The sequence below is a fragment of the Gastrolobium bilobum genome, unplaced genomic scaffold (genome assembly GCF_033153095.1).
Source record: "Gastrolobium bilobum isolate Gb01-03AN ecotype WA unplaced genomic scaffold, APGP_CSIRO_Gbil_v1 utg36856, whole genome shotgun sequence".
NCBI classification, from domain to species: Eukaryota; Viridiplantae; Streptophyta; class Magnoliopsida; order Fabales; family Fabaceae; genus Gastrolobium; species Gastrolobium bilobum.
In genome coordinates, this window is record NW_026896491.1 from 59,651 (window position 1) to 73,301 (window position 13,651).

Below are 13,651 nucleotides of genomic sequence, written 5' to 3' on the forward strand. Positions count from 1 at the left end.
TAGTTGAAAACTTCGACGGAATACGTTTTTCGTCGAAATTGTTGTTAATTTTGACAGAATATTTTTTGTCGAAAATTTCCGTTAAAAATTGAGACTTTCCTAGTAGTGTTGGTGTCAAAAAATATATCAATTTTTTTTTTGGAAATATTTCAATCGATTTATCGCTTTGCGACTAGTCTGATACGGAGCGGGTCTCGATATTAAGGCTTTATATTCCTCTAAAAGACGATATTAAGAAAGATCGAATACATACTAGCTTACACTCTCACCTGCTCAGTTTCCTGACACTGAGCTACCATCATTTGGTTATATTTAGGCTCATTAATACTTTTAGCACAGTAGGTGCTCAAATTTATGATTTTACACTAAAATAGGTGATAAATTTTATCAATTTTTTAACAAAAAACTATTTATGCAGTTAATGCAGATAAGTTATCTGCATTAATTCCAAAACGAAGTCGTTTAAAAAATTATAATTATAAAGACTATAATAACCCTGAAATAAATTAAAATTACAAAAATACCATGATTTTTGTCCCAAAACGACGTCGTGTTGGGCTTACTGCAGATAAGTTATCTGCAGTAACTACAGAGAAAGCAAACCCATTTTTTAATTAATACTTTTAGCAATTTGGGATAAATTTTTTAATTAATACTTTTACCATCATGTGACTGCATTCAATTGAAGAATCAGTTTTTTTTCCCCTTCATCAGTAGAATTCCATTTAGGCTCACTACCTTCAAGAACGTTATAATTTCATTAATTCTATGGTTACATTTTGAGTAAATTATGATTTTACCCCAAAATAGGTGCTCAAATTTATCAATTTTTTAATTAATACTTTTACTAATTTGGGTTAAATTTTTTAATTAATAATTTTACCACGTGACTGCATTCAATTGAAGAATCGTTTTTTTTCTTCATCAGCAGAATTCCATTTAGGCTCATTACCTTCAAGAGCGTTATAATTTCATTAATTCCATGATTACATTTTGAGTAAATTATGATTTTACGCCAAAATAGGTGCTCAAATTTACCAATTTGGGATAAATTTTTTAATTAATACTTTTACCACGTGACTGTATTCAATTGAAGAATCAGTTTTTTCTTCTTCATCAGTTGAATTCCATTCTGGCTAATAGAGCGTTATAATTTCATTAATTCCATGATTACACTTTGAGTAAATTATGATTTTACACCAAAATAGATGCTCAAATTTATCAATTTTTTAATTTACTTTTACCAGGTGACTGCATTCAATTGAAGAATCAGTTTTTTTTCTTCTTCATCAGTAGAATTCCATTTAGGCTCATTACATTCGAGAGCGTTATAATTTCATGGTTACATTTTGAGTAAATTATGATTTTACACCAAAACAGGTGCTCAAATTTATCAATTTTTTAAATAATACTTTTACCAATTTGGGATCAATTTTTTAATTAATACTTTTACCACGTAACTGCGTTCAATTGAAGATTTTTTTTTTTCTTCATCAGTAGAATTCAATTTAGGCTCATTATTCATTACCTTAAGAGCGTTATACTTTCATTAATTCCATGTTACATTTTGAGAAAATTGTGATTTTACACCAAAATAGGTGCTCAAATTTAACATGCGGTGTCATTTACTACCCTTCTCTTTGCAGTTATAAATATGAATCCTTGATCATACCGGTGTTTAATTAACACAGAAGTTCTATAGAATCTTCATTGGAGAGAGCAGAAAAATCGGAAGATCGAAGAAAGCGTTATGGCTAAAATTGTGGGTCTTGTTTATGCCTTTCTTATCATCTTTGTCATGGATTTTGCGTTACAGGTTGCCTATGTGAGTTTTCTTTCCACTCTCTTCCCTCATGCTTGCCATTCCCTATAATATATATATTATTTTTAGAGATGTTATATTGAACCAAAAAATTAAGAAAAGGAAAATTGGGAGGAAGAACTTCAGCCATAAGCTCTGTCCTGATGACTATAAGTCTATAACCAAGGACCAAGGCCCAGGGTTACTATTATATTTATAACTGACTTAAGCTCAATAAAAAAAAATTCTAATAAATAAAAAAAAAATTAGATTTTAGTGTAATTAAGAAGTGGCTTTATTTTTTTTTCTTTTGGCTCGACTCAAATATGAGCGGTTGATCAATATAATATAGTTTTGAAAAATTATTAAAATAATATGGTTTGAAAAATATTTACTAATATAACATAGTTTGATATTTTTATCACTTGTAATCACGTGAGCTCATATATATGACACTAGTCATCATCTAATACTCATTTTTAATACACATGTCACATTTGTGAAGCTGCATAATAAAAAATATCAAAGTATATTCGATAAATAATTTTTAAACTATATTATTTTAATTAAAACTTTATTATATTGGTCCCTCAAATGAGCTAACTTCCTTGATAGTGGCCCTTGCAAGAGAAGAGAGTTAATTATTATTATTATTATTATGTGAAATATTCAACTTGATGAATTATTTGAGAGCTTTACTTAAAAACTAGCAGTCTCACTTTTGCGTGTTGCACATATAATTTTTATTTGACATAATGTTTGAATAATCTACTTAATTAAGTTTATACGAAAGTATATATATGTGGGAATACTTATTTTTCCCCCTTGATTTATTTTGACGTTTATTTTAATTCTTTTCTCTTTTGATTTTGTTTTTATAAAAATAAAAATCCACAGGCGGGTGGAGAAGGATCACTTCGTCCGAAAGGTACTAGTTCTGCGATATATTAATAAACTATAACTTTTTATCACTTAAATACAAGAAAAGTGCGTGGAAAAAAATATGACACTGATAACTTAGATCTTGGTTACGTTATGCAGAATGCGGGAATGCGTGTGCTTATCGTTGTTCAAAGACTCATCACAAGAAGCCATGTTTGTTTTTCTGCAACAAGTGCTGCCAGAAATGTTTGTGTGTCCCATCGGGAACCTATGCTCACAAGGATGAATGTCCTTGCTATAACAACTGGCAAACCAAGGAAGGAAAGCCCAAGTGTCCTTAATCATTTTGTCACAATTAAAAATAATAATTTTGACAAAATAAAATTTAGACACAAATAATATATCATTAGTGATAAATTATATATTATTCATCACTAAATTTTTGTCACAAATAATCATATTTAATTTCTTAGTGGCTTCCTTCTTAATATTGTAACTCTTAATACATTAATTATCTAGAGGAAGGATTAGTCCACATTCTGGTTGGTCACGGTGTAGTCGCTCCTCCAGCAAAAGCAATAATTTGATTTTGTATGGTGTTTGGATTAAAGCATGATCCACAGGGCTGCAATTCAATCCATTTGAACATACATATATAGTTAAATTTTTGCTAGTAGTGCCTGGCTAGCTAGCCTCACATGTAACCTCTACAATTATCATATTCACCATATTGCTTTCCCCTATGACTACTCACAACTTATCTTCCCCCTAATTTTAGCTTCAGTTTGATGACTTTTAAATAACTAAACTAAATGAGATTTAAGGATATTATATTTTTAAGTATCATAATTGAACGGGCACTAATTTTTTCATACTCATTTCCCTTATTTTTTTTAATTCTTTTAAACCTTTTTTAATTTATTTTTAAAAAATGTTTACCAGGTCAACTAAATCTTAATTGTTCCTTCACCTTAGCATTTTACTTATGAATCACTTGTGGTTGAGTCCCTTACCTTCCTTAACAATTTAAACTTTTTTAGCTTCAGTTTCATGCCTCGATCGTGACCAACCAAAATAAATGGGCTGTAGGTTTTTTTTTTACCACAATTAAATGGGCACAAATATTATTTGTATGTATATGGTTAGTAAAAATTGTTTTTTAACTCTATGAAAGCATTATGTTGGCCATGTAATTTTATTTACAAGCAATGGTGTGATGCTCAACATCATTTGATAAACTATTTGACTATCAAGTTTACTACACAACTTGTAGAAATAATATGGAGCAATCTCCTGCATTTATTTGAACGACAACATATTAGGCCCGTGCTTGTAAATATAATGTAATCAAAATACCAGGTGCTCAGCCTACAAAAAATCAATAATAAGCTACTCGCTTTTACACAAGTCATGGTACACCAAGGCTAACACTTGTTATTGTTAGCTAACAACGTGTTGTATAAAAAAATTCCCGACACAAATTTTGTAAGGCAAAATAAAATCATTAAAGTAGCATTCACTTAATGACTGTTTGGAGCTGAAATAATTTTCTTCAAGGTATCAAAATTTATGATCAAGTGGTCAAAAGTTTGAAACTTACTGCCATAATCTTTCCCCCTATTATCACTGTGATAGGAGCTCCTTAGTTGTTTGTTACCCCGAAAGAGTAAATTTGATGACTTATTTGATGCATTTGCTTTGAAATTTAGTCTCACTTATCCGCGGTCGGAGATATAACTTTTATCTAACAAATGAAGTCTCACTTATACTTGTTGCAGACATAATTTTATGGGTTCTTCGTTTCTGTTGTAACTGCAGATGTGAAAAATTGCAGCAAACCTATTAACACTAAGATATGAAGTCGTATCCTAAAATAATTTTTTCTTCCCAGAATATGGAACCGTATCTTAGTAAAAATAAGTGTTGCTGCAAATTTTCTAATTTACAGCTATAGAAGAGCTATTAAAACCTAATTTGCAGCAAGGTGTGTTTCAAAATATCAGTTACATTTATAAAATGTTGACGTGATCTTTGATATGAAACTCATAAAAAGTTTTTCTTAATTATAAAGTATTATTATATGATTCTCATCAGAGTACAGAGTACATCGCTAAAGTAGTGCAACTCTTATACATTAACTAGAGGAAAGATAAGCCACGATCGATCCATTGATAAATCCTTATTTTTTTATTTTATTTTTGGTATGGAGGCTAGGAGATGTCTAGTCCATCTTAGGTAATGTCTGGCCTAACGCACGAGCATCTTGACTAGTTCGAGTTGTTCATTGTTGTACTTGCTTCTCCATCAGTCCTAAACATTATAAAAAAAAAAAAATCAAATTATCAAGAAGTATATAGTAACATATACTAAAATCAACAAAATATTAAAGTTAGATAAATAAAATTAAGGAAGAGGCTATATATACCTTAGAGAACCTGGGTACCTGCAAGCTCCAAAGCCTACAAAGACAATAAAAAATAAAGAAGATGAGATCACAACATTGATACACAATTAATTAATGTTCTTAATTAAATCAACAATATATATAAATTAATATATAGAAAATTAAGAAGATGGGGTAAGGTCATATATACTGGGATCGTTTATGGTAATGGTGGCAGTGCCACCAAAATCACAAGTGCTAGGGACTTTGCCATGGCGCTGATAGTAGCTGTCGTAGGCATAGGAAGCATGATTTTGAATGGTGTTTGGATTAAAGCATGATCCTCCTGGCCTAATAGGACCGCAATCAGCACCACTTGCACATGCATAATTCATTCCTTCCTGCAGGTTCTGATAGCTAGCCCCGCTCCTCACCACACACCAAGGTCCAGCTTCAACAGTTATCACAATATTCACTATCATGGCTGTCAATAACAGTAGACAAACCAGCTTTGGTGATGCTGCCATATTGAACAAAGTTTGTTATATTCTGAGATAGATATATGGGATATTGTTGTTTTGGTTAACTAGTAAAGAAGGTCGACACACACTGATAGGAAAAAAGTTCACAGACATAGGAATTTATAGTGAATGCGAGAGCATGGAATAGAAAGCATTTTCTTTTTATTTTATGTTATTTTTCCCTCCTACCAAATTCCTCTTTGACTACTCACAACGTGGCTTCCCCTAATTAATCTTTAGAATCTTGACTTTTGAAATAACAAAATAAATGAGGTCAAAGAACATTATCTTTTTAGTATTACAATTGAATGGGCACTAATTTATCTATACTCAAGTTCACTTATAATAATCTTTTTTTTTTAACTCTTTTATGGTCAACTTTTTTGCTTATTTATGGTCAACTTTTTTGCTTTTTTATAATATTCACGTGGTCAACTAAATCTTAATTGTTCCAATTAGCCACTCGGCATTTTGTTTTTGGTAAGCTAGCCACTTAGCATTTTACCTATGAAACAAAATAGGTAAGCTAAAGGATTATGTTTTTGGTAAGCTAGCCACTTAGCAGGGAAAAAATATCTAATATTACTTTAGACAATTTTGCACTAATGTTCACCTAAAGGATTATGTTTTTGGTAAGCTAGCTACTTAGCAGGGAAAAAATATCTAATATTACTTTAGACAATTTTGCCTAATGTTCACCTAAACGACGTCGTTTTGGGTTGAAAAATTAAAATGATAAAAATTATTATAACCCTGAAATAAATTAAAATTACAAATACATCATGATTTTCGTCCCAAAACGCCGTCGATTCTGTGAACATTAGACAAAGTTATCTAAAATAACTTTAGAAAAAATAAACCCTTATTTTTGTTAACGATTGCATCTCAAAATTATTGACTTTTTATCAACAATATAATGTTTATTCTTTATTTGTCAATTTTAACACAAAGAACTCGTGGAAATTTTTAATTAAAATTGTTGTATAAATGAGTTATGAATAAGAAGTTGGAATAGTCGCGTCTCTTCGCTTGCGAATAGTCGCGTCTCTCCGCTTGCAAAGAGTGGCGCCTCTTTGCTTGCAAACGGTCGTGACTGTTCATTTCTAAATAGTCATGTATTTTTGTCTTGTGACCATTCATCTCTATAAATCTCACTCTTCCATAAACTCAAACTAGAGATTTTTCCTGACTCCTTACCAAACTCTGCCAAAATTAATCCTCCATAATGCCTTGGTCTGCGATTGATCACTGTTTGTTGTGCCCGTCGATACTATTTCCTCTAGTAGTGCCACCATCGAAACACAGGTAACCCGTTTTATTCTGGGAGATAATTATTCACGAACCTTAAGCACTGTTGAGAGGGCAAAATTATTTTAAGGAAATAGTATTTAAAGGCACTAGTCATGTTGGCATTTATAAGTATAGATGTACTCAAATTACCTCGAGCTATAGAATCTTCCCTTCGTTTTAGCTCCTATTATATATGCAATCGCCAGGCTAACTCATAGCATTGTCTATAAAACATTATAAAATCTAGACCTTAATAGCTTTTACTTCTTTCTCAGGTACATCAGATCATACAAACCAACTAACATCAATGTGATATAATGTACGTACTAGAACCCGAAATCCTTATTTATCTCTTTGACTCTCATTATCTCTGCTTATATATTGTCATCTTTTATTTTATTTTTTCCTTTCAGATAGAAGCAGGAACATAATCCTTTTGAAACAAAATTAAAAGTTTTGGATTATTTATAGGAGTTATACTTCTCATTCAACTGCAAAAAAAAACTCATTCCCGTTGACCCATCGATTTTTGCGCTTTTATTTTTATTTTCTTTTTCTTTTTTTTAATCTATGGGACCCACTCAAACTGAGTCTGCCCGAGAATTATAAATCATTATTTATATATAACATTTAAATTACATACAAATAGGCCTGAACTTTTGAAAAAATATTCTTTAATTTAGTCATCACTCAGCAATGTAGCCTATATATATTGTAGGAAAGTAGCCTATATATAATTAACAACAAATATAGAAATGGTATTAATACGAAAAGACGGTTGCATTTTTTTCGACATAGACATGGTAGAAATTACTTACACAGAAAATGTCACTTAGAAACAGGCTTTTATTACTCTTGGAACCAGAACTGCAATATTAATAAGAAAAACTATGAAACAGAACTCACAATGGTTTACGCTATGAAATGGTTGAAGAAGCTTTTGCTTAAAGCATCTCCACAACATCTCATATATTACCAGTTCCTTAAAAAAAATGCCTTGGAAGTCAACCATATCTAGCATATCAGCAAATTCCTTGAAAGCACCAATTTACTACTTTATTGGTTAATTAGCATATCATAATTCACTCGTATAAGTGAATAAAAAGTTAAATAGTCTCAATACATTTCTCAAGTAAAGAACGAATAAGAAGCTTACATTATATGTTAGAAGGTATCTAGTTACAGTCTTAATGTAACCTGCTGCAAGATGACATGCTTCCTCACAATAATCTAAACAAAAATAATTGGAAAATCAATCTTTCCAATTAACTCCTGAAAGATTGAGCAAACAAACAAAGAAAATGAAGAAAGCATGCTGTGAATGTGTCTTTTTATTTTTAAATTAAAAAAGACAGTACAAAAAACCAAAAATAACACCTAAACATTTTTAGGTATGAGAACATACCCCAAATTCGAACCTTACTGATCATGGAGACAAAATAAAGAAGCAAAGTGGAAAAACAAATCGATACTTTTAAAGAAACACAAATGGCAAAGGTGTTTTAGAGTTTAACATTGTTTATAATCTCATTCTGCTAAGTTAAATAGATAAAAAATGATTCTACAGAGTTGAACCCTAATTTTCTGTAAACCTAATTTGAACTCAAACGTACCTTGTTGAGGGAACTAATTATTCTCTGTTCATTGTTTGAATTATTCGAGTAGATTGAACCCTACATTTTGATTCTTAATGCTTAATTGGAATCACTCTGTTTTTTCGCTGCCTCAGCGCCTTCTCCACCACCAATATCAGGACTTGTTGCCCATTGCATCAACTTTTATCCCCACAATGGAAGCCAAACATATCGAACTAGCTTAATCAAATTCGAGAGAATCGCAATGTGCACTCTGAAAAATGTGACTCTAATCAATGTGCAAAACGAAAGAGAAAATTGAAAACGATAGGGTTAGAAAAAGAGAGAGAGAGAAGAGAAAGAAGTTGAGTAGAGACAATGAGAGTTTTATCCTCGTATAATACTGGTATATTACCCGTGCACCCGAGGGAAAATATCAAAAATTTTGTAGTCCGTGGTTAGTTAATAGCACTGCAAATTTTATACTTATAAAAATAAAATTGTGTTGCTATTTTGTTCTATATTTCAGGTGAAAAAAACTACAATATTGACAAAGAATTTTGCAAATATCAAACACAAACAAAGAATTTTGCTATTGAGAGAGATAATTAATTTTGCTACAACTACGTCATAATACACCATAATACGTTATAATACACCATGTTAGCATGAGGAAGGGATATAAAAAGAAAAATGCATACAACTCATTGTTGAGATATATAGTCCCACATTGATTGTGTGGACAACTAATGTGGCCTTTATAAGGTCTTTGGCACTCCCACCCTTTGAGCTAGCTTTTGGGGTGGTGTATCCTAAGGTTCTTTACATGGTATCAGAGCTTGAGTGACCATAAGTTTACGAGTTCGATCTTCACGGCCCCTCACTTTAAAGTGGAATTAAAAATAAAAAGCACGTAAACCAAAAATTGGGCCTGTGCAATTCCACGCTTCTAGCCTAAAGGGCTCTTGCGTGAGGGGGCGTGTTGAGATATATAGTCCCACATTGATTGTGTGGGCAACTAATGTGGTCTTTATAAGGTCTTGAGCATTCCCACCCTTTGAGCTAGCTTTTGGGGTGGTGTATCCCAAGATTCTTTACATGGTATGTTGAGATATATAGTCCCACATTGGTTGTATGTGCAACTAATGTGGAGTTTATAAGGTCTTGGGCACTCCCACCCTTTGAGCTAGCTTTTGGGGTGGTGTATCCCAAGGTTCTTTACATGGTATCAGAGCCTTGCCGCCCCCCACTTTCTCTTGTGGCATTTCTTAGCACGGGTAGGTTGGGCCTGTTGCATTGTCCACTCTTCAAGCCCAATGGGCTCTTGTGTGAGAATCTTGGGATACACCACCCCAAAAGCTAGCTCAAAGGGTGGGAGTGCCCAAGACCTTATAAAGGCCACATTAGTTGCCCAACAATCAATGTAGGACTATATATCTCGACACTTATTGCTAACTATAACATCCGTCAACAAAATCAAGGTAACAATAGTTGCCCACACAATCAATGTGGGATTATATATCTCAACACTTATTGCTAACTATAACATCCGTCAACAAAATCAAGGTAACAATCACAACAAGCAAATATGGAGTTAAAAGATCAGCTTTTACCTATAATATGAAAATGCTATTCATTCAGTGTCATTTCATAGCAATCATTGGAGAGATTAGTTCAACACTTACTAAATATGTCATTTCCTGTGTGATTTTCATTCCTTGTGTCTGGGATACAGAAGGCAAAAAGAAATTAGTTTGTTTGTCTCGTAAAAGTTAACGCAAATCGTAAAAGTATACTGCTGCATTTTATTTAAAAATCAACAGTATGAGGTGTCTAACTCCAGCTTTTTGTACATGTAGAGTTGGCAAATATTTGAGTTAGTAGATGCCATTGTATTATCTTATCCTGTAGTCATTCATAAATTACGTAGTTTGACTCAGCTTCTTTCAATATTTCTTAGATGGATTGTTCATTTTGTATTAGCTTGTCTCAATATGATTGTTCATTTTGTTTAGATGCTTATTTCTGAAATATTTACAACAATAAATTCAATAATCTTAGCCACACAAAGATGGGTTTTTTAGACAATAATTATAAGAAGAAAAAAATGTGTTGGCGAGCGCGATGGGCCAGCCCTGACTGTCAGCATTTTATATCAGCAATAAACTGAATGATCTTAGCCACACAAAGACGTATTTTATATCAGCAATAAACTGAATGATCTTAGCCACATTAGGGTTTAATAATTTTCTTCAAGGTATCCACATTTATAATCAAGTGGTCAAAAGTTTGAAACTTACTGGCGTAATCTTTCCCCCTATTATCACTATGATGGGAGCTCCTTAGTTGTTTGTTACCCGAAAAAGTAAATTTGATGACTTATTTGATGCATTTGCTTTGAAATTTAGTCTCACTTATCCGCGGTCGGAGAAATAATTTTTATCTAACAAAGGAAGTCTCACTTATACTTGATTGCACGCATAATTTTACGGGTTTCTCGTTTTTGTTATCGTTGTAGATGAGAAAAGTTGCAATAAATCTAACACTAGGATACGGAGCCGAATCCTAGAATAAAAAAATTTCTAAGATAAAGAACCGCATCCTGGTGAAAATAAGTGTTATTGTAAATTTTCTGATCTGCAGCGACAGAAAAGCTATTAAAGCCTAATTTTATACACCACAATGCTTGCATGAAGCTCCTTAATTAAGTTTTTATGAAAGTATATGTACGTATTTGTTTTACCCCGGATTCATTTTGATGTTTGTTTAATTTACTTTTTCTTTTGATTGTGTTCTTATAAAAATAAAAACCCAAGGATTCGTCCCGAAGGTACCAGTTCAAAATTTCCGATAAATTAATAAGGGAGTTACTAATCTCATGTTGCTTGAGATAGTTCTCTCGTGTATGTGAGATAAATATGTGGGGTCCACACTTTAAAATAAAATGAAAAAAGAAATGAAAAAAGATGGCACAAAATTTGATGAGTGTATAACATGAAATAGTTATCTCCAACGAAATAAGAAAAATATTTCACAATTAATAAACAAGGATGGCCCTCTCAACTCAAATCTTGCTTACATTCCGCTAACGCTCTTGGTCATGTTATTCTATTGCATTAATGAGGTATTGCTCCGCTTCTTATGTAAGATTTTAGTGTAGCCTTCATGGCTCACAGTAGCAAGGTGTGTTTCAAAATATCAGTTACATTTATAAAATATGAGTTTTACAAGAGTTATGTTGTAGGAAAAATGATTGTGTAATGTTATAGAGATTCGTTTTGCGTGCCCTAATTTTCTTTTTTTCTTTTTTCTTCAAAAAGTGTGGGCTTCACAAAACGTTGTGTGTAGAAAAGTTTGTTGTGTCATGTTAAATGACAAATGCAAACCTCATAAAATATTGATGTGATCTTTGATATGAAACTCACAAAAAGTTTTTCTTAATTATAAATTATGGGAAAAATATTTATCCTTTTAAATGACATAACTTATGTCATTTCACTCTCACAAAGAGGTGAGATTCACATCTTTATATTTTTTTGTCCACTATCGCTCCTCCTTTATCTATCTTTTTCTCTCGTTTAAAATAACAGAATTTTATATCCTTTAAAATGATACACATTTTTTCCATAAACTATTATTATATATTCTCATAAGAGTACATCGCTAAAGTAGTGCAACTCTTATACATTAACTAGAGGAAAGAAAAGCCATATGATCGATCAATTGATAAATCCTTATTTTATTTTTATTTTTTTTTGATATGGAGAGGCTAGGAGATGTCTAGTCCATCTTAGGTAATGTCTGGCCTAACGCACGAACATCTTGACTAGTTCGAGTTGTTCATTGTTGTACTTGCTTCTCCATCAGTCCTGAACATTATAAAAAAAAAATCAAATTATCAAGAAGTATATAGTAACATATACTAAAATCAACAAAATATTAAAGTTAAATAAATAAAATTAAGGGAGAGGCTATATATACCTTAGAGAACCTGGGTACCTGCAAGCTCCAAAGCCTATAAAGACAAGAAAAAATAAAGAAGATGAGATCACAACATTGATACACAATTGATTAATGTTATTAATTAAATCAACAATATATATAAATTAATATATAGAAAATTAAGAAGATGGGGTGAGGTCATATATATATATACTGGGATCTGTTATGGCAATGGTGGCAGTGCCACCAAAATCACAAGTTCCAGGGGCTTTGCCATGGCGCTGATAGTAGCTGTCGTAGGCATAGGAAGCATGATTTTGAATGGTGTTTGGATTAAAGCATGATCCTCCTGGCCTAATAGGACCGCAGTCAGCACCACTTGCACATGCATAATTCATTCCTTGCTGCAGGTTCTGGTAGCTAGCCCCGCTCCTCACAACACACCAAGGTCCAGCTTCTACAGTTATCACAATATTCACTATCATGGCTGTCAATAACACTAGACAAACCAGTTTTGTTGATGCTGCCATATTGAACAAAGTTTGTTATATTCTGAGATAGATATATGGGATGTTGTTTTTTTGGTTTGCTAGTAAAGAAGGACACACACAGATAGACATAGGAATTTATAGTGAATGCGAGCGAGCATGGAATAGAAAGCATTTTCTCTTTATTTTATGTTATTTTCCCCTTAATCTTAACTGCAGGGCAGATTCTTGATTTTTAAATTAATAAAATACATGAGGTCAAAGTACATTATTATTCTTATTTTTTTTTTTAATCTTTATTATTCTTATTTTTTATTATAATTGAATGACACCGACTTTTTTATAATCAAGTTCACTTATTGGTCATATGGTCATGTTACTTGATCACAACCACTCATTGATAATGAGATTAGAGAGAAAAATATATATAATTTTTAAATGAGTTGTTATGATTAAATAACATAACCACGTGGTCATTTTTTCATATGAGGGGATCCAAATCCACTTACAATAGTCTTTTTTTTTAACTGTTTTAAACGGTTACATATGTCTGGTCTTTTATGGGGTTCATTTTAATTTCTTAGGAAAAAAATTTACTTGTAGTCGATTTAAAATTTAAAATAGATCTAATTAGTCAAAATCATAATTTCTTTAAAATTCAAAAAAGACCTATATATTGTACCCAAAAAAAAAAGACCTATATTACTATCTCAAAATGATTAATATGGGTCTATATTAAATTTCAGAGAGAATATAAATTAACTTTTTTT

General features: G+C 31.8%; 1 protein-coding gene across 1 annotated transcript; it reads left to right on the forward strand.

The window, feature by feature from the left end:
• Positions 1-1,750: 1,750 nt before the first annotated feature.
• LOC133300021 (gibberellin-regulated protein 12-like) lies at positions 1,751-3,024 on the forward strand. The gene is made up of 3 exons (XM_061499509.1): positions 1,751-1,825; positions 2,699-2,729; positions 2,843-3,024. Exons 1-3 carry the CDS (start codon positions 1,751-1,753, stop codon positions 3,022-3,024), a joined length of 288 nt encoding a protein of 95 aa, XP_061355493.1.
• Positions 3,025-13,651: the final 10,627 nt, after the last annotated feature.